General features: G+C 47.0%; 1 protein-coding gene across 12 annotated transcripts in view; it reads right to left on the reverse strand.

Annotated features, from left to right (window-relative positions):
• The window catches only part of DCTD (dCMP deaminase), a 116084-nt gene that overhangs the window by 21188 nt on the left and 75575 nt on the right, over positions 1-19321 (reverse strand). For 5 of the 12 annotated variants that reach the window (XM_065947250.1, XM_065947245.1, XM_065947242.1 and 2 more), the window contains 2 exons: positions 2112-2226; positions 1620-1755 (listed from right to left, as the gene is read on the reverse strand). In XM_065947250.1, the coding sequence (XP_065803322.1) occupies positions 1620-1755; positions 2112-2219 (244 nt within the window). In that variant the 5' untranslated portion in view covers positions 2220-2226. Of the gene's footprint in view, positions 1-1619; positions 1756-2111; positions 2227-3911; positions 4005-4045; positions 4540-17828; positions 17971-19321 lie in introns of those variants that run through there. The other 7 variants (XM_065947244.1, XM_065947249.1, XM_065947251.1 and 4 more) reach the window with 7 other exon arrangements.

Raw genomic sequence — 19321 nt, forward strand, 5'->3', positions numbered from 1 at the left:
ACGAGGACCCCTCTACGCCCCTGCAACCACTGGCATCTCTTTGTGTAACCAGCCTCAGCACCAGACGCCTCCTAAGAACCCCTCTATCGGGAATTCAGCACCAGGACCCACAGCCCACTGTCCCGACTCCGTGAATAAAGGCTGGGGTACTCACACCCTTCAGTGCCGACTCTGAATTCACTGACTCATTTCTGTGGTCTTTATGTGGGACCTTGGACTGTCCCGTGAGAAATCGCCTTCGCATGCGCCTACAAGCAACGAACCATTTCCCTTCTTTCTTACTGAAAGCACACAGAATCAAAAGCAAGAAGACCAAAAGTTTCTAAAACACGTAGGCCCATCTTTCCTGCACTTCACTCCTCTCGGCTGAGGAGGAGAAGGCAGTTTTACCCTCTTTTCCCGGGATCCTGCCCTTTCTACTCCTCCTGGATGGGGAGTGAAATGGACTAGCCCGACTATGAAACCCCCTGCAGTACCAGACTGTGTCTGATTCCCTGAGAACCCAGAATGCTCCGTAGTTCTCCCGTCTCATTCCTCAATTCCTTCTCCACCTCCGGGCATGTTTTTCTTCTTTTTCTGTCTAAGACAAAGTCACTGCCCTGAAGCAGCTTAGACAAAAGTTATGGGCTTATTTAATATGATAAAGGTCCAGGAACATTAGTAAAAACTACGTAAATTCGGCTAAACGGAGACTTGGAGCTCTTCGTGAGGAAAAACTCCAGAGGAAAACCTCACAAGGCAAGAGCCAACGTTAAATGAAAGGGCTCACATCACACCTGAACTCACTGCCTGCCTGCACTCTTTTCCTGCAAGCACGTCTTTCCCATTCGGGTGGCCCCCATCTACGTGACTCCCAGCAGAGGCGGTCTGTTCATAAGCACAGGTCCACGCCTTAAAAGAAATTCAGCAGCAGATGAAGCCCAAGGCGCCTCTTCCCAGCATTAGCTGCATATTCTCTAGGGAATTCAAGGGAAAAAAGGAGGCTTGCTGGGCCCTCCCAGCTTATCTCTGAAAGGAGTCTCCCTGGGGCTTAGATGGGCCATAAGCATCCTTCCCTAATTTAACGATAAAAACCAGAGATGGCCAGGCCCAGGGTCGGCTCCAGGCATCTGGCTTGTGGTCTGACCCCCGTCCACCCTGGCAGTGCAGCACCCCAGAAAACAGGAGAAGGCGACCGCGTCATCCCTCGACCGACGCCCAGCTCACAGCCTGCGTCCTGCTTCCCAGAGCCTGAGCCAGAGGTCCTCGGTAGGTGGAAATACACGCTGCTCCTCATCAGAGCGAAGCCCAGGCTGGTGCTTAGTTAACTGGCTCTGTTCACGAGTCGCCAAGACACAAAAGGCAGGGGCCACCGTGCCCACTTCACACTCGCCGCCCCCAGGGCTGTGGCCCTCTGCAGAGAAGCCCGCCATCCGCAGCGTTGCCCAGCCCAGCCACCGCCACGCCGCCACTCCTTGGCTCTCTTTGGAATTTAAAGGAAGGGGGTGGGAAGCTGGGCTAGTTCAACAGGACTTGTTTTCTACTGGAAAGGAAGACGATGCTTTCTGATCATCCATGGTGTGTAAGCCCTCACCGAGGCCATGCCACCCGAGCAGGACAGAACACACAACGTGCCCTACCGTAAGGGTACTTGGTATCCAGGATGTTCTCCGCTGTCCTCCTCCAAGGCAAGAGGTCATCGCTGCACCCATTTGGCATCCCGTTGTACCCGATGCCCACGATTTTGTTTTCTGCATTCACGATGCAGGCACCGACCTGCGGGGAAACATGCCCAAAGGCTTGATGACTTCGAGGGGCCCATCTGCCACTGCAGAGGCAGCCAATGAGACCAGAGGCCTGCAGAGCTCCCGAATGAGCAGGCCGCCTCTGGAGGGGCCGAGAGCTCTGTCTCCTTGGGGTACGAGAGGCAGTGAACAGGGGTGTGTGACAATTTACTCTCTCACAGGAAAATGTGAGCAGGCAGGAATGCTGTGCAAAAGACAGCAGATTGACTCTGCTTTTCTAAGTTGGCAGGGGTCCACAGAGCCTCTTCCTTGTGTAATCTGCTCACTGGTGGGCATCTCCGTGTCTGTCTGACAGTGTCCAAACATTCTCCTGCAGGACTCGCTTACCTGGGAATTTGGATCTTTGCTCCTCTGTGCGGATAAGAAGGCCACCGCCATGAAATACTCAGGCCATTCAAGATAGTCATCACGTTTTCTGCAGGGAACTTCGCTCATGCTGGGTCTAGAAGGCAAACACACAACAAAACAGCAGTCGACAAACACATTTTGGTCAATCTGCTTTCCAATTCGACCCAAGCACATGTCAGCTTTGGCTCTCCAAACTCAAAACAATTTCAATCGACATTTATCAATCAGACATCACAGCACATTAACCCTGGACATTCTGTGGTCTTAAGGAAAAAAAAAAATTAAGTTATCAAACGTTTGCCTGTGTGGCTGCACCTTCCCAAATATTATACCTATTTACTAATTTCTCATAGGACTTTTTTTTTTTTTTGCAAGTTACTACACATGCCTGACCTACGAATCATTCTCATCTTTCACCTCTCTCCTTTATCAAATGACGTCAGCACAACAGGTCAGGGGAAAAGAGAACATTTTTTGACCATCTCATCTACCCTGGGTGCATGCTAAGTTGCTCCAGTTGTGTCCAACTCTTTGTGACTCTATGGACTGTAACCCGCCAGGCTCCTCTGTCCATGGGGATTCTCTAGGCAAGAACACCAGTGGGTTATCATTTCCTTCTCCAGGGATCTTCCCAACCCAGGGATCAAACCCATGTCTCTTATGTCTCCTGCATTGGCAGGCACATTTCTTACCAAGAGGGCCACTTGCGAAGCCTGATCTACCCTAATCTATTTCAGATACTCTTAAAGGTTGTACACATCAACTCAATGAAGCCTCCTTCTGAGTTAAGGTAACTCACACCCCTCTTACAGAGATTCAAAGAACTTAGGTATCTCGCCCTAAACCAGGTGGGATTACTATCCACGCCAGAAGGATTCCATATGACTCCGTCCTATCTGTGATATTCATGTGTCCCTTTCCTTTCCCTTAGTTTCCCCAGCTGGGACAGAAATTATCCAACCTGAGTAGTGACTCAAACGAAGAGAAACTATTTAGACTCTTGCTATGACTATGGCAAGATTTCAGTAACATTGGGCTACACTCAGGAGAAGGAACTAACTGTCTCCACAATGGGGACAGGGCCCCTGAAGTGGGCTAAAACTGCCAGCAAGGGAGAGGGGCCCTTTCAAGAGAGGGGAAACAAAAGCAAAGAAGCAGAGCAACACAGGAACCAACTCTCAGTGAATCTGGAGAAAGCCTAGACATCTGGGCTTAAGAAAGGTGAGAATTTCCCAACAGCTCTGCTTGGGATCCAGCTGTGATGCTTACAGCTAGGAGCAGCGCCAGAGGGTGCCTACAACTGGGTACCATCCACTGGGAACCATCTGATTTGTTGTTTAGTCGCTAGTATAGAGAGGGAAATAGCAACCCACTCCAGTACTCTTGCCTAAAGAACTGGGTGGACAAAGGAGCCTGGTGGACTGCTGTCTATGGGGTCCCACGGAGTCGGACATGACTGAAACGACTAGCATGCATTCATGCATTGGAGAAGGCAATGGCAACCCACTCCAGTATTCTTGCCTGGAGAATCCCAGGAACTGGGGAGCCTGGTGGGCTGCCGTCTATGGGGTCGCACAGAATCGGACACGACCGAAACGACTTAGCAACTGCAGCAGCAGTCGCTAGGCGCTCAGTCACCTCCGACTCTTTGCGACCTCGCGGGCTGCAGGGCCCCTCTGTCCATGGGGTTTCCCAGGCAGGAACACTGGAGCGGGTTGCCATTTCCTTCTCCAGGGGATCTTCCCCACCCAGGGATCGAACCCGTGTCTCCTGCTTTACCATTGAGTCACCGGGGACGTCCCCGAACTGGTTCATTCAAAGTTTAAGGGTTAGCATCCAAACTCGCTGCGGGGACCCCAAGATGAGTGCTTGCCAAACAGGAAGGCGAAGACGGGAAGGAGAGGGGAACTTACTACCCGGTTCGGTTTACCGCTCGCCGCCGGTACAGAAGCACAGGAAGACCCCAGGTCCGGGGAGATGCCGCTGGTCAACCGGCAGGGTCACAACCCGCCTCCTCCCGCCCCGATCCCGGGCCGGAGCCCGCCTCCCCGCCGCACACGTGGCCGCTGGAAGTGACTTCCGGAGCCCCCGGCCCCGGGGCCGCAGCGCGCGCCCTCGGCTCCCGCGGCGGGGAGAAGGCGTCTCGGAGGTCGCGGGGGCCGCCGCGAAAGGCACCGACCGCCACCGACCCGGCGCGCGTTCCCCCGGCAGCCGGTGTAACCGGGAGGGGGCGTCCCCGGGGCTCCGCGCGCCCCGGCCGCGCCACGTGGCCCGCACCGCCGCCCCCGCGCCCCCTCCGGCCCGGCCGGCAACCTGCAGGCCAGCGCCCGTCCCCGCCGCCGCCGCCGCCGCCGCCGTCCCGCCGCGCGCCCGGGGAGGAAGTCGCCCGAGGGGGCGGGCCCGCCGCGCGGCCGGAAGGCGGCGGAGGCCCGGGCGGGCGCGCGGCCGGGGAGGGGTCCCGGGTGGGGTCGCGGGCGCCTCCGCGTCCCGCCGCGCTGGGAGCCCGGCCAGCCCCCCGGAAGGTCCGGCCGGCGGCCTCCGGGCCCGGCGCGGGAACGACTCCTCCCGGGGCCCCCGTGCCCGCTTTGTTGTGGGGGGTGTGGTTTGGGGTGCGCCGTGACTTTGATCGGCTGGCGGCGACCTACGCGGTCGCCGCGCCGCCCCGGGTCCTCCCGAGGGACCGCCTGCAGCCGCTCCCCCCGGGCTCCGACTTCAAGATAACCCCTGCTTTTTTTCGGATCTCTGGATCTGAGGCTAGTTTTTGTTGTTGATGTGCTGCTTTGGGGTGTTTCCCCACCACCACCGCTTGGATCTACCATCAGCTACTTAAAGGTCTCGCTGTAAAAGACCCGAAAGAGTCTATAGCAATCAAACCGAAAGGGGTAGGAAGAAAGAACTGGTTTTGGCCTCTGGAGTGGGCCTGCGGTGTCGCGGTAGCAGCTCCGGTTTCTCGCAGGAAGGGTTCGTCTGAGGCAGCGCACGGAAGCTCTGCCTCGAGGCACAAATGCCTCGAAGCTGTATTTGCATAGGCGCTTTGCTTGGCCAGCTTCCAGTTCCAGCACACTCAAATTGTGTGCAAGGGCCTGACACGTGTGCTGAACTACCCCTTTACGGGCCCCAGCCCTGCCCACACCCCCTCCTGCTATTCCCCATAAGGTTTGCTGGCTATAAAATTGTGCGTATTTTGTTACAATTGTTAAAAAGATCAGCAACACACAGTACAGGTCAATAGGAAAGCCCTCGGGTGACATTTCTGAAGTCATATGCTCCAAGGAACTAAATCTGATTTTAACTTTGGTATTCTGTTCAGACATCTAGCCCCGGAGTCTGGTGGAACACTGGTTCCACTGCAGAGAAGGACAAAAGAACCCGTTTCTGTCTCACATATGGGGCTTGAGGATACTGTCAGCACTCCATAAATAACAGCTAGTGTAGTAATCATGAGTTCTGATCAGCACCTCCCAGATCTGAGCCTCTAATCCAAACAAAAGCATGTTAACTATATTAATTTAGCCTCACAGAGGAAGAATGATGAGAATATACAGTTGGTTCTATCTAATTTCTCACTACAGCAGACACATCATTCTTCATCTCCATGGTCCAGCCTGTAGATTCAATAATTAAATTATGTACTGCGTTCAGTGAATGCCGGGAAAGCGAAGGGGGAAAATACTTCATCATTAACTATAGATTTTTTTTTATAAGACTCAGGCTGGAAAGAGCTCCATAGATTAAGATGATGATTTTTAATGTCAAGTTAACTTTACTCGGCTGTCTTGTTGCCACTAAAATATATTATATGCTGAGCCCCTGGTTCTCCTCCCCTCTCCCAAATCCACTGCTTGCTCTGTGTCACCCTCATCGATAGTCTTTGAGTCTTCGTAGATCCATTTCTCTTCTTACCAACCTCCAACCTATACATCACCCATTGCACTGGTCTTTCAACCACAACATCATTAAGCTTTCTTCCTTCCTCTGCTCCGTAAAGACTGTCATACATAATTTAGTTACTTCTCATCATTCTCCATTTTGGTCAACTCTCACACTCCCCTCTGCAATAAATTCAGGATCCTGCTTGCTGCAAACACATTACCCTCTGCGTTCCTGCATTTCACTGAAAGTCTCTCATCTTATTAGATGACATCATTCATAACAGGAAACTCTCCTGATTCATGGTTTCACAACCTGAGGTTTCAATTATTCTACACACACAGCGAACCCAGGCAGCCCAGGAGGAAAAAAAATGCCTTCCTTGGTTATCTTGCTCATTAACACCCTGTAACTCCAAGTGTGACGGTAGGTGTTAAAGCTCTCCTGTTAATACCTTGCATTTTGGCTTATAATTGAAGATCTTCCTCCGCAGTGTCTTCCACCGCAGACACAGGGGCTCACTCGGTTTTCAGCCACATCAAGTGTGAGGAGGTTTCACACGGGGTGAACACAATCAGCTGTTTGAAGGATTATGGTCACGCGCTTTGGCTCGGTGCCTCTGTTTACAGGCCTGTGGGTTATCTGTGTCTGATCTATAGCACAACCTGGAATATATCTCAGTACCTTGAAGGTGGTAGATCCAGGTTAAAAGGCAGCCTCAGATGGGGCTTGATGGCATTCACAGATGTCGGCTCTATCAAGATACCGCTCACCACTTCTCAGCTACCCAGGAAAGGAAGTGATTTGCAACCCAGAAACAGGCAGGAAGTGAGGAAAGTCACTGACCTAGGGGCATCAAGTTTGTCATGGGAAAAAGGGCACCTGCCTTGGTGTCTAGCCAGACTGTGACCTCCAATTCCACTTCTTACCATGTGATCTTCAAGAGTCTTTTGTTTCCTCATCTGTATAATCAACATTCATGCATTCAATCATTTCTAAGTAATTCTCTATGCATTAGGTGGAGTGAAAGTCACTCAGTCATATCTGACTCTTTGCGACCCCCTGGACTATACAGTCCATGGAATTCTCCAGGCCAGAATACTGGAGTGGGTAGCCTTTCCGCTTCTCCAGGGGATCTTCCCAACCCGGGAATGAAACCAGGGTCTTCTGCATTGCAGGCAGATTCTTTACCAGCTGAGCCATCAGGGAAGCCCAAGAATACCGGAGTGGGTAACCTATCCCTTCTCCAGGGGATCCTCCCGACCCGGGAATGAAACCAGGGTCTTCTGCATTGCAGGCAGATTCTTTACCAGCTGAGCCATCAGGGAAGCCCACGCATTAAGTGCTATCAATCTCAGTGATGAACAAGATAAACCCATTTTTGCCTTCACAGAGCTTCCCCCCCCAAAAAATAAATACTAAATAAATGACCTCATTGATGGCTCAGTTAATGCAACAAATGCTATTATTAGGTAACACGCCCATTGGAATATCTTTGTTCTTAATCCAGTCATTGTCAGGACCAAAAACTTCTTTCCATAGCTCAACTACAACCCTCAGACACAAAGGACCACTAGAGAGAGCTGTTTAAACCTTAAGTAAGGGGATGCGTGGCCCAGAAGAGAGGTCAATGTAAATTATAGGAAATTAAAATTAACTATATGCTCTTGTCAATATATAATTTGTATACATGTGTTAGAGCAGGAAGTCAGTTGTTCATGGTTAGTGAAAGGCAGACAGATGGCAAATTGACTTCAAGATTCCTAAACAAGATGTGGGTTTATGAGTTGAGGTCCCCAATTATTTTTATCCTGACAGAGCTTCAAAATGATAACAGAGATAAGTGAAGAAGTGTTAACTTGTCATGTGTACAAAGCTGGGTGCTTTGCTATTGTGTATCAATAAATGTTTGTGGATTAAATAAAGGAATTTTATTGTTTTGTTTAGTCACTTAGTCATGTCCGACTCTTTGCAACCCCCTGGACTATAGCCAGGCTCCTCTGTCCATGGGATTCTCCAGGCAAGAATACTGGAGTAGGTTGTCATTTTCTTCTCCAAGGGATCTTCCCAACCCAGGGATCAAACCCGCATCTCCTGCATTGGCAGGCAGATTTTTTACCACTGAGTCAAAGTGGGTAGCTGTTCCCTTACTCCAGGGGATCTTCCCAACCCAGGGATTGAACCCAGGTCTCCCACATTGCAGGCGGATTCTTTACCACCTGAGCCACAAGGGAAGCCCAAGAATACTGAAGTGGGTAGCCTATCCCTTCCCTTCTCCAGCACATCTTCCCAACCCAGGAATCGAACCAGGGTCTCCTGCTTTGCAGGCTGATTCTTTGCCAGCTGAGCTACCAGGGAAGCCCACTGAGTCACTAGGGAAGCCTAAATTAAGGAATTAATAGGCTATAATTGCTTCATGCCAAATTTTTTGGAGCATCCATCCCACGTGTCAAGAGAAGTATTCCTTGAGACTACCCTGGCAGTCCAGCGGCTAAGACACCATGCTCCTAGTGCAGGGGTCCCGAGTTCGATTGCTGGTCAGGCAACTAGATCCCACATGCCTCGAGTCAGAATTCGCATGCTGCAACTACAGATCCCATGTGTTGCAACTAAGACCCAGCACAGCCTACATAAATAAATATTTAAAAAAGAAAGAAAGAAACGAGGAGGGTTTTGGTGCAACCCTGGGAGCCCAGGAAGACTTAGTAGCTTAAAAAAGAAAAGTCTTTCTCTGTAAACTCTATCATATGTCTCTATCTGCTTCCTTTTTCTCCTTGTGCTTGGTGGGCCTGGAAAGACATTTAATAAGTAAGACACTGGAGCGAGAGGTTGAGGAGTCAAAGGAGAGTTGAGTTGTCTTCAAGACTTGCAGTATCTTAGTCTTAGGATCCGAGTCTTGGCCTGTAAGTAACCAGCCATCTCCAGGGCCAGAGCCGCAGGCAGCTGGGAGGCTGTCTGTGGCATATCAGTTCTCCCCACGACTTGCTTTTCCTTCACAGAGCTGCACTTGCAGCCTCTTTCACACATAACTGGTTGAAGTCGATGGAAATTACATGTCTTATCACTTCTTAAAAGAAAAAAAATATAGAAAATGTAAATCTAAAAGAAATGGGCAATTTTCTTGTACCACTTTATATTTCTGTGTAAGTTACCAAGTGCCAATCATTCTTACTTTTTAAAATTCAAATTTGTCAAGCAGCACGCAGGCTTTCAATGTTGTACAAGAAAAGATAATGCTCCGTGTGGAACAGTCACTTATGTTAGTTCTGCAGACGTGCCTGCCTACCAGAAGAGAGTTTGGCAGATTGCTGGTTTGGGAGAATTATTAATGATCTCATTAAATGATCCCCTCAGCTCTGGGGTCACCATGGAAAGGTAATCAACAAGATATTACAGTTCTGGATACAGAAATCTTTACTGACACCAAAGTCACCACAAATTTTGTAGTGTGTTTTTAACTGATGTAAGAAGGCGAGTGCCCAAGAATCAGTGTAAATGGGAACCACTGTTAAACTGTACTGAGAAGTTAATGGCTATCATAATCTGCGTGTTGTGCCTTCCATCAGCTCACCAGAGCGCGCGCTCTGCGGTAAACGTCTAAAATGAAAAAGCAAGAATCAAATTAATGCTTTAGTACTGCAGTTCATTGTCATGCAGTCGCTAATTCACGTCTGACTCTTTGGCATCCCGTGGACTGTAGCCCACCAGGCTCCTCCGTCCATGAGATTTCCCAGGCAAGAATACTGGAGTGGGTTGCCATTCCCTTCTCCAGGGGCTCTTCCCCACCCAAGGATCGAACTCAAGTCTCCCGCATTGGCAGGGGGATTGTTGACCTCTGAGCCACCAGGGCAGCCCATTGCAGCTCCCTCGGTATGTGTATATTGAGGATAACATCTGTGGTCTTGCTATGACAACAACAATCAAGGCCATGAAGTGAAAAGTCAGCTTCTACAGGCATGAACAAGTGAAATAAACCAGGACGCCTATCCTGTCTGAGTTGCTACTGACACTGTTCACAGTAAGAAATTCTAAGCTTGGATGCAGGAGGTGATGGAGGACAACGTAGCAATGATGAGGTCAAAGTCTGTCCACGCCCCTTTGGGATCAACCTCTGTCTGCTTCAGCGTGTGACTGACAGCCCAGAGATGATGCATGGTGTCAGTCATGGAGCATTCTGAGACACTCTGCTAGTCATGCTATCTTCGAATTAGCCCTGGTTTGAGTTAAATATCCACCAAAAGGAGTGGAAGGATCCTCATGAAATCATCCTTATGAGAACAGGAGAGATTTAATAGTTTGGTGGTTATAGTAACCACTAGCCTGCTAGAAAAATCAATATCTCCACAGTGTTAGAATCACACCAAGGGGTCCTGGAGCTGAGCCCTGTCACTGAAGAAGAAACTCGGATTCATTAGAGCAGAAAGTCAGGATGTGCAGGGAGGTCAAGCACAAATACAACCTGGGCTCTTTTGTCCGCAAACCCAAGGAGATGCTCTTCTTTCAGGATCCAAGTTTTTTTTTTTTTTTTTTTTTTTGAAAAGCACAGAATTTACAAAGCTGGAAGTGACCTCAGCAATCACCGAGTCCAGCCCCTTCTTTTTACAGATGAGGAAATAGTGGCCCAGAAAGATGACTTGCCTTGCTCCCCATTCACCCAGCTGACCTGGTGAGATTTCCTCCAGGCGTCACAAGGCCCGTCCCCAGTCTTAGAGTCTATGAACAAAAGCACACAGCTCTTCATTTAGAGCCTCGAAGGAAGGCACTCTGCTCAGCCTTCCAGGAGCATAAAGAAAGCAGAATCAGTTTCTCCCAACTCTGAGCCTGAGAGAAGGTAAAACCACATGCCGGGGTAACCAACATTCGATGGTTAGGTTGCAATGTAAGGTGACAATAAAAGAGGTGTCCAGAGGACTTCCCCGGCGGTCCAGTGGTTACGACTACACGTCCTAGTGAAGCAGGTGCAGGTTTGATCCCTGGTCGGGGAAACTAAGATCCCACATTCAGCACAGCATGGCTAGGGGAAGAAAAAAAAAAAATCAATTTGAATGAGCTGTCCAGAGTAGAACATGATTTGTTGTGTGTGTCTTCTACAGAAAAATAGCCTTTTCTGCCCACCCAGGAAGTAGTTTATAGACATAGAGTTACACCTGCTCTCTTTGTCATCACTGCCAGTAGGCACAATATTCTGTTTATAACCCAGTTCCTTTTTCAGAGGAAGTGCAAAATACACAAGATGCAAAGATGAGAGCCTGCGCAAGACATAAGGATCACACACATCTCAACCATCAGTACCAGAGGCTGCCCTAACTGTAGCCATTCACAACCTGGGGACAAGATCCCATCTAAGGGAATCATCTTGTGTTTCTGTGTGAGTTGCTCAGTCGTGTCCGACTCTGTGTGACCCTATGGGCTGTAGCCTGCCAGGCTCCTCTGTCCATGGGATTCTCCAGGCAAGAATAATGGAGTGGATTGCCACTCGCTTCTCCAGGGGATCTTCCCGACCCAGGGATCGAACCCGGGTCTCCAGCATTGCAGACAAGATTCTTTCCAGTCTGAGCCACTAGACCTGTGCTTAAGCCCGGACAAGGAAGACTGCATGCCCTCTTCTTGTATTCACTGAATATTAAATGTTACTATGTCCCTAACATATTCACAGCCCCCTCCCTCCGGAACCATAGACTTTCAGATAAATAAGTATATAACACACATATACGAGGTCTTTCCGCTTTGTTCTATTTAATTCAAGCCTTGTTGAAATCCCAGGGATAACATTACTTTTTTAGATAGAGTCCCACTATCTTTGCACCTATACAAAAAGCATCGTATGAAATACATAAATAAGAGCAGGCAGGGAGCACATGCTTATGGATTGGAGAAGATGCCTGGATCTGGCTTGGAGGCTGATAGCTAAAAAACTAAGTCTGGCTGCTGGAAACCAACAATATCTCCACAATAATGCAGAGACCCCCATGTAAACTCCTTATCTTTGCCTTCCACTCCTCTATGTTTTCATATGCATGGCTCCCTGTGAGACCCAGAGGAGTTTCCTTTCTTGAAAGTCTTTGTTAACAGCCTATTCACTCCCTTGCTATTCTCATGTAACATCACAAATGCTATGTGCTGGCAAAAGGTGAGATAGCAAGTTTACGTTTTAGAGTGTAATTTCACTATGGAGCAATTCGTTTTGTTTGTAAGAGCCTGCCACTGTTCCAGCCAGATGCAGTACGCCAGGCTCCGGGACAGAGGAAAGAACTTCATTTTCTAAAATTGGGGGCAAATTCTATCACTGATTTTAGTGGCACATTAAGCCGGTTAGTATTAGACAGAACCAACATTTCCCATGCAGACATATTCTCTACTTGAAAGTCAAGTGTCCTTCAAAAGACGGAGAAATTATTTGGGATTTCTGAAAACATCAAAGGAATCCCCCGCAAACCGTCCCCATAAACGCCTCAATCAGTTTAGCAATCGGGGCCAGAGCCGATGGCTTTGATTTCTCTTTGATGCAAACCATAATACAAGATGGAATGGCTCTGGGAAATGCTCATAAGCAGTGGTCAGGAAAGTGGATTCTTCTATGTTCACAGCCAGATCCCCGTGCCGATGGGCTGAAGCCCAGCTGATGGTTGGCATTATTCATTCACAATGCGCGCTACAAAGCACTTCCCCCGCTTGCTTCATCCAAACAGAATCGCATCCTCCTGCTGTATGTACAGAAATTGCAACAGTAACCGAGATGCTTGAAGAGTTTTTTCACCGCGTATCCCTTTAGAGGTACACATTTGGCTCAGCAGAAGCTAAACATTTTTAAGAGCACAGTAAGAAATAGGCCAGAAAACATCAAAGCTTTATAGCTTTTGAGAAAACTTGATGGTCTTGCTGGTACAACTCCCTGTGATATGGTTCAGTTGTAATAACAATGGAAACTGTATCAGTGCAAACTGCTGATGAAACATCAGAAAATGTAGCCAAGGGTCTTTTAAACCCATTTAAGAACTGTTCTTTTGAACTGCGGACTCTTAGCCTTGGAAAACCTCTTCGAGATTTTAAGCAGGGCTCTGGATGAACTGCAGAGTGAGAACCTGAAATTATCTCGTGCTCTGGAATCAATATCAAGCGGTATTTTCTCTTTGAGAGAAATTCAATCCGACAGAAAAGAAAAGGAGCCGTAAGGAAACCGGGACCCTGGCTAAAACGCTCGCCTTAGAAAATACGCTGCAAAGCAGTCCAAATGAGGTGATGTCACCAGAAGCAGAAAACCATAGTGACAGAATTAAATGTGATCTGGGCCTCAGAATACTTCATTATCACTCCCACAGGTCACTAAACTTCACACAACGCATCCATCAGCCTGGATAGCCACTTGGAAGCCGCCGCTGGTAGCTAGATGGCGCAGTGACCTACCGCACACCCCGCGGTCGCAGGCGAGCAGGGTTCAAACGGAGGCCTGGGTGCGCAGACCCAGGTTTGCTAGTCTCAAAGTGCTCTCTAGTGGCCAGAGGAACAGAAAATCATCTGACACTTGGGAAGCACTTCGGGGGACGATTGAGAACTAGGGAGAGGTCTTGGGACCGCAGGGTAGAGATGCTGTCTAATGCAGCCTGCCTCCCCTGGGTCTGGAGTGTCAGTCGCTCAGTAGCATCCAACTCTTTGTGACCCCATGGACTGTAGCCCACCTCTATCCTGGGTCTGTGGGAACCTTTTATGAGCAAACTTGCCATTTCCAATGACTGTGTTGCTACCTGTAAAACACTGATGAATTATTATGTTCGGCAGTATAATTTCTATACTGTGTGCTAGAGGCTTATCAAATTCATGCGGGAAGCATTTGGGTTTAAATGAATCCTTGTTCACTCGTAGGGGGCTCATTAGTGAAACAGATGTCTAAACAGAATACAAAGTACATTGAGCTTGTCCATTTATCTGACTGTGCCGATGCTCTGGGCTCTCCTTCACAAGCTTAAGTCATTGTTCGGTGCTTCCTAAGTCTAAGTCACTGTTTTAGGGAATGTGATGAGGTTAGGCGTCAGGCTTGGCTGAAAGAAAAATCATTTCTCAAGCACCTGTATGTTCCAAGCACAGTCCTAGATTTTATCTCTGTATGCATGCTCAGTGGCTCAGTCGTGTCTGACTCTTTGAGACCCCATGGACTGTAGCCTGCCAGGTTCCTCTGCTCATGGAATTTTCCAGGCAAGAATACTGGGGCATATTGCATTTCCTCCTCCAGGGGATCTTCCCAACCCGAGGATCAAACCCACGTCTCCTGTGTCTCCTGCATTGGCAGGTGGATTCTTTACCACTAGCAGCTGTGTTTAATCCTCACTAAGAATCCTCTGATGGAGGAATCACTGTATTTTTTTTTTTTTTCCAAATAAAGTAGAGGTTGACGAACTTTTCCTAGAAAGGACCAGTGAGTAAATATTTCAGGCTTTGAGGGCCATCTGGCCTCTGTCACATCTGTGTATCCACTGAACTCTGAAGTTACAGGGTGAACACAGTCAAGGACAATAGACAAATGGAAGTGGCTGTATCCCAATAAAACTTGATTTGTGGGCCCTGAAATGTGAATTTCATGTAACTTTCGCATGTCTCCAAATATCGTTCTTCTTTTGGTTTTGTTTCAGCCATTTAACAAGGTAAAAACCGTTCCTGTCTCATGGGTCATACAAAAATAGGTAACAAAGCCATACAAAAACAGTGGGCTGTATCGGCCACCAGCCAGAGTTTGCTGAGTCCTGCGATAAGAAAACGGAATCTCAGTCCACAATTCTGCAAGCCGTGGCATCGGCAATCAGTCCAGTCTGACTGTGGTCCCGGCTGAATTGCGTGTCACGAGCTGGGCCTTCATTTCTAGTACATCAGCCCTCCTCCCGCTTCTGCCTTCAGCATCAGAGTAAATTTGTTTTTTGTTTGTTACAAAAGAGAAAATTCAAAAGAGAACTTCTCCAGAAAGAGCCAAGACAAAGACAAGGAAAAGAAAACAAGCATTGAAGGTAGCCGGTTAAGCATTAAGAGTTACGCACAGCGCCCTTCCTTGAAGACCAAGGTATTATGGAGATGTCTAAATCAGATGGAAGGCACAGTTCTTGAATTCCAAAGACTTGGTATCATAGAAGGAACATATTAGGAAATCATCAAAACACATTTTAAAACTTGCATATATCTATCCAATCACCTTTAGCTGGAGGGCAATACACATAACAAGAATGGATGCTAGGAGACAGCCCTCCTGGGAGCCCAGGTCTCCTACTTTCAAAAGTGTCAGGCAGGCCTTCCCTGGTAGTCCAGGAGCTAAGCCTCTGAGCTCCCAATGCAGAAGGCCCAGGTTCGATTCCAGGTAAGGGAAGTATAGCCCACAAGCCACAACTAAGAATTCTCATGCAGCAACTAAGATCCAGAGCAGACAAAAAAAAAAAAAAGACTAGCAATTGTCTAAAAAAACGCAGTGTCAGGCATTAACTCACTTGTAGACTGAAGAATTTCAAATCACAATACCCAGGCACAATAAAAAAAATTTCCTCTTTTCTAGAGTTTAGATTTAACTTTTACTTTGCGCTGTAATGCTGTCTAGCAAAAGAAATGTAGACTTGGTCTTTTCAGGTTTAAAATCATACTTAAACATGTAAGCCAATCACACTTTATCAGCACAAAGGTAGAGAAATATGTTACTGGAACAGAAAAGAGAATCCATAAACAAGCTCACTTATGAACAGAGACTTTATAAATTACCATGTTAGCAACTGCAGAGCAGTGGGGGGGAAATCCACAGTGCCCGAATAGTTGGAGGCCCATATGGACAAAGTTAAAACTTGACCACTACCAAACATGAACACAAAAATTAATTCCAGGCAGACTGCAGATCCAAATGTGAAAAGTAAACAATAAAACTTGGAGATCAGATCAAGAGAATTTTCTATGATGGTAGAATGTTCTATAATTCTGCACTGCCCAATTCATTAGCCACTAGTTATATGTGCTTATTGAGCCCCTGAAATGTGGCTAGTGCAATTGAGAAACTGTCTTTTAATTTAAATTAAATTTTAGTTAATTAAAGTTTGAAAACTGAAAGTGAGAGTCACTCAGCATCCAACTCTTTGCAACCCCATGGCCTATACAGGCCATGTAATTCTCCAGGCCAGAATACTAGATTGGGTAGCCTTTTCCTTCTCCAGGGGATCTTCCCAACACAGGGATCAAACCCAGGTCTCCCACATTGCAGGCGGATTTTTTACCAGCTGAGCCATAAATGGCCAGTGGCTTCCCAGGTGGTGCTAGTGGTAAAAGAACATGCCTGCCAATGCGGGAGACATAAGAGATCCAGGTTAGTTCCCTGGGTGGGGAAGATCCCTTGGAGGAGGGCATGGCAATCCACTCCAGTATTCTTGCCAAGGACAGAGGAGCCTGGAGGGGTCCATAGTGTCTCAAAGGGTCAGACACGACTGAAACGACCTAGCATGCATGCACGTCACGGATGGCCAGTGGCTACTACTACATCGGCACAGATCTAGAGGAAAATTCAAGATAATACTTTCCTGACAATGTGCTAGGAAAAAAATTCTTAAAAATCAGACATGGAAAAGTACTTAATAAAAATTCAGGACTTCTGGGACATTATGCTATGTGAAATAAGCCAGTCACAAAAGGATGAATACCATACAATTCCACTCATCTGAAACATCTGAACTAGGCACAAATCCTTTCCATCAGTACTTCTGTCAAAAGACTGATCAGAGGAAGAATGAGAAAGGGTCATGACCCACGTTCCTCCCTTTAATTTGGCAGCAGTATTTGCCTGGTAAACAGCAATTTTCAATATCCTCACTGGATTGTTCTTGGTCAGGTTCTACCTTCCAGGAGTTTTGGTATTCTTAGGTTTGTGATTTTAATATTTTTTTTAAAAAAAGGTGGTTTACTTGAAAAAAGTTGGAATAATTTTTCTTTTAGTACAGTAGTGTTGTATTAATATAACCAAAGTTAATTGCTTCACACATGGAGCAGAAAATGAAGCAAACAGATCTCACACGGCTTCAAAAGAATTTGAATTATATTTCTGAATTCAGACTTGTATCATCAACTGAGATAACAACTGAAAATCTACCAGGATTCTTCTCTGACAATAGCAAATATTGCATGGAATTCATTAGTACTTGAGTTATCAAATAGAGGATGATAACTGGGGAAAATAATGAGTTTAGTGATTATATGAAAACCAGTATGACATATGCTAGGCATATTTTTAGTATCAAGGCTTGAAGCCAGATGGAATATTAATAGATGTGTGTGTACTTTTTTCATAAACTGATATCCAGTGACATAGTCACTAGGCTCACCAAAGCTTCCTATATCCAAAAGAGAGTAAGCATTCTAGCTGTAACTCAAAAATAACAAGACTGACTCTTGTGGAGTCCATTACATTATAATCAAATTACATGACCTCTTGAAGTGGCTGACCTTTTACTTTCATTCAACAGTTTTACTAAAAAAAAAAAAAAGAAAATGACATATTAGTTGTCACTGCACAAGTTTTATTTTATCAATACCTGCACTTTTCAGAATTTTGAAGAATTTATCCAACCAGAGGCCAGATCTACACTTTCCGGTGAGCTCTACACTTTCAGTTAACCCACTTTCTAGAAATCATAAAAATAGTAATGCAATCGACACCCTCTGGAAACGTGTTAAATGTTTGGAAATACGTTAAATGTTTAGAAATACCACTACCACCGGCAGCAGCAGCACTAAAACTTACTGAGCATTCATGGAGAAATAGAATTATACCCATTTCACAGATTAGAAAACTGAGACTCCAGAAGTTGAGTAACTTACCCAATTCCACACAGATAGTAAGTGATGAAGCTGGGAGTCAATTCCAAGCATTTGACTCTGGAGCCTGCCACTGTGTTATACTGTCCTAGTTCCTACATTGTGCCGTCATGAAAAAGGGCTGGATATCGAGTTCACAAATATAATGGAATATGAACCAAGCAGAAAGAACCCTATATTTGAAAAAAAAAATGTAATAGTTGAGAAATGTGCATCATATCTTAAAGAAAATAGAAATCTTTCTGGAGTACTTACTGTATGCCAGACATTGTGGTTAAGTTGCTACATATACAACTGTTTCTATTAATCTTATTAACTGCTAATAGAATTCATTCTACTATTAATATTAACTCCATTTTTAAAATGTGGAAATTGAGCCAGAGATGTAAGAATCTTGGCCGAGATCGCACAGCTAGTAGGTGGCAAAGCCAGCGGGCATTTGAACATTGATTTCCATTTTTTGTATTTATTCTCCAGATGAGACTCCACAGCTTAGCCTTTAATCAGCTTGCCTGTCTGTCCCGCCATCACACCTGCCTGAACAGACCCACGCCTGCCCCCAGCAGTGAACCATTCCAGGTTCACACAACAGGGCAAACTGGCTTCACACTGAACTTCACTGGGCTTGCCCAGTGACTCAGGCAGTAGAAAACCTGCCTGCAATGCAGAAGACATGGGTTCAACCCCTGGGTCGGGAAGATCCCTGCAGACGAGAATGGCTACCCGCTGCAGTATTATTGCCTGGAGAATCCCATGGACAGAGAAGCCTGGCGGGCTACAGTCCACGGGGTCGCAAAGAGTCAGACATGACTGAATGACTAACAGCTGCACTTTTTACTTTGAACTTCACTATCCCACTCCCCAGATGTGGGGTGTCATCACAACCCAGTGAGCCGAGGATTGCTGGTAAGATTACTGTCCAACAGAACTGTCTCTTCTCTCCTCTCAAACCTTCCGCCTATCCTAGTGCCTTCCTCACATCTTCCATTACTGATACTTTCCCTTTTACTTGATTGAGAAAAGAAGACCTTCACACTATCTGATTTACAAATTTACCTTCACCTGTACTGTTGTCCATTTTTCCCTTCCTTTGGCAGCTGAGCAAACAGCTTCCTTTCCTATCAAGGGTGATCCTTCCTGTGTTTTCCGAATCTCATCCCTGCTTGAGACCAGATCCCTTCTCAAGTAGTTCGCTCCTTAGTTTTCCCTTATTTCATCTTCAATTTTCCCTTCCCTCATTTCTTAAAAACAAGCAAAAAACCATGAATCTTCCATCTTTTAACCTCTCAGCATCTCAGCATACAGGCAAGGTCGAGTTAGGGTGCGTGGTGGAACCACTTTTGATGAGAATCAACCAGCTAGTGTCACGATTGTTCCTCTAGGCGCAGAGGAGACTCAGCCACGTCTGCTGCAGCCTGACCACGTGCAAGGACCCCCTTCGTCCTGGAGTACTGGCCTTGTTGGTCACCCAAGAGGACAGGAATGGCGCCTGCATC

The sequence above is a fragment of the Muntiacus reevesi genome, chromosome 10, assembly GCF_963930625.1.
Source record: "Muntiacus reevesi chromosome 10, mMunRee1.1, whole genome shotgun sequence".
NCBI classification, from domain to species: domain Eukaryota; kingdom Metazoa; phylum Chordata; class Mammalia; order Artiodactyla; family Cervidae; genus Muntiacus; species Muntiacus reevesi.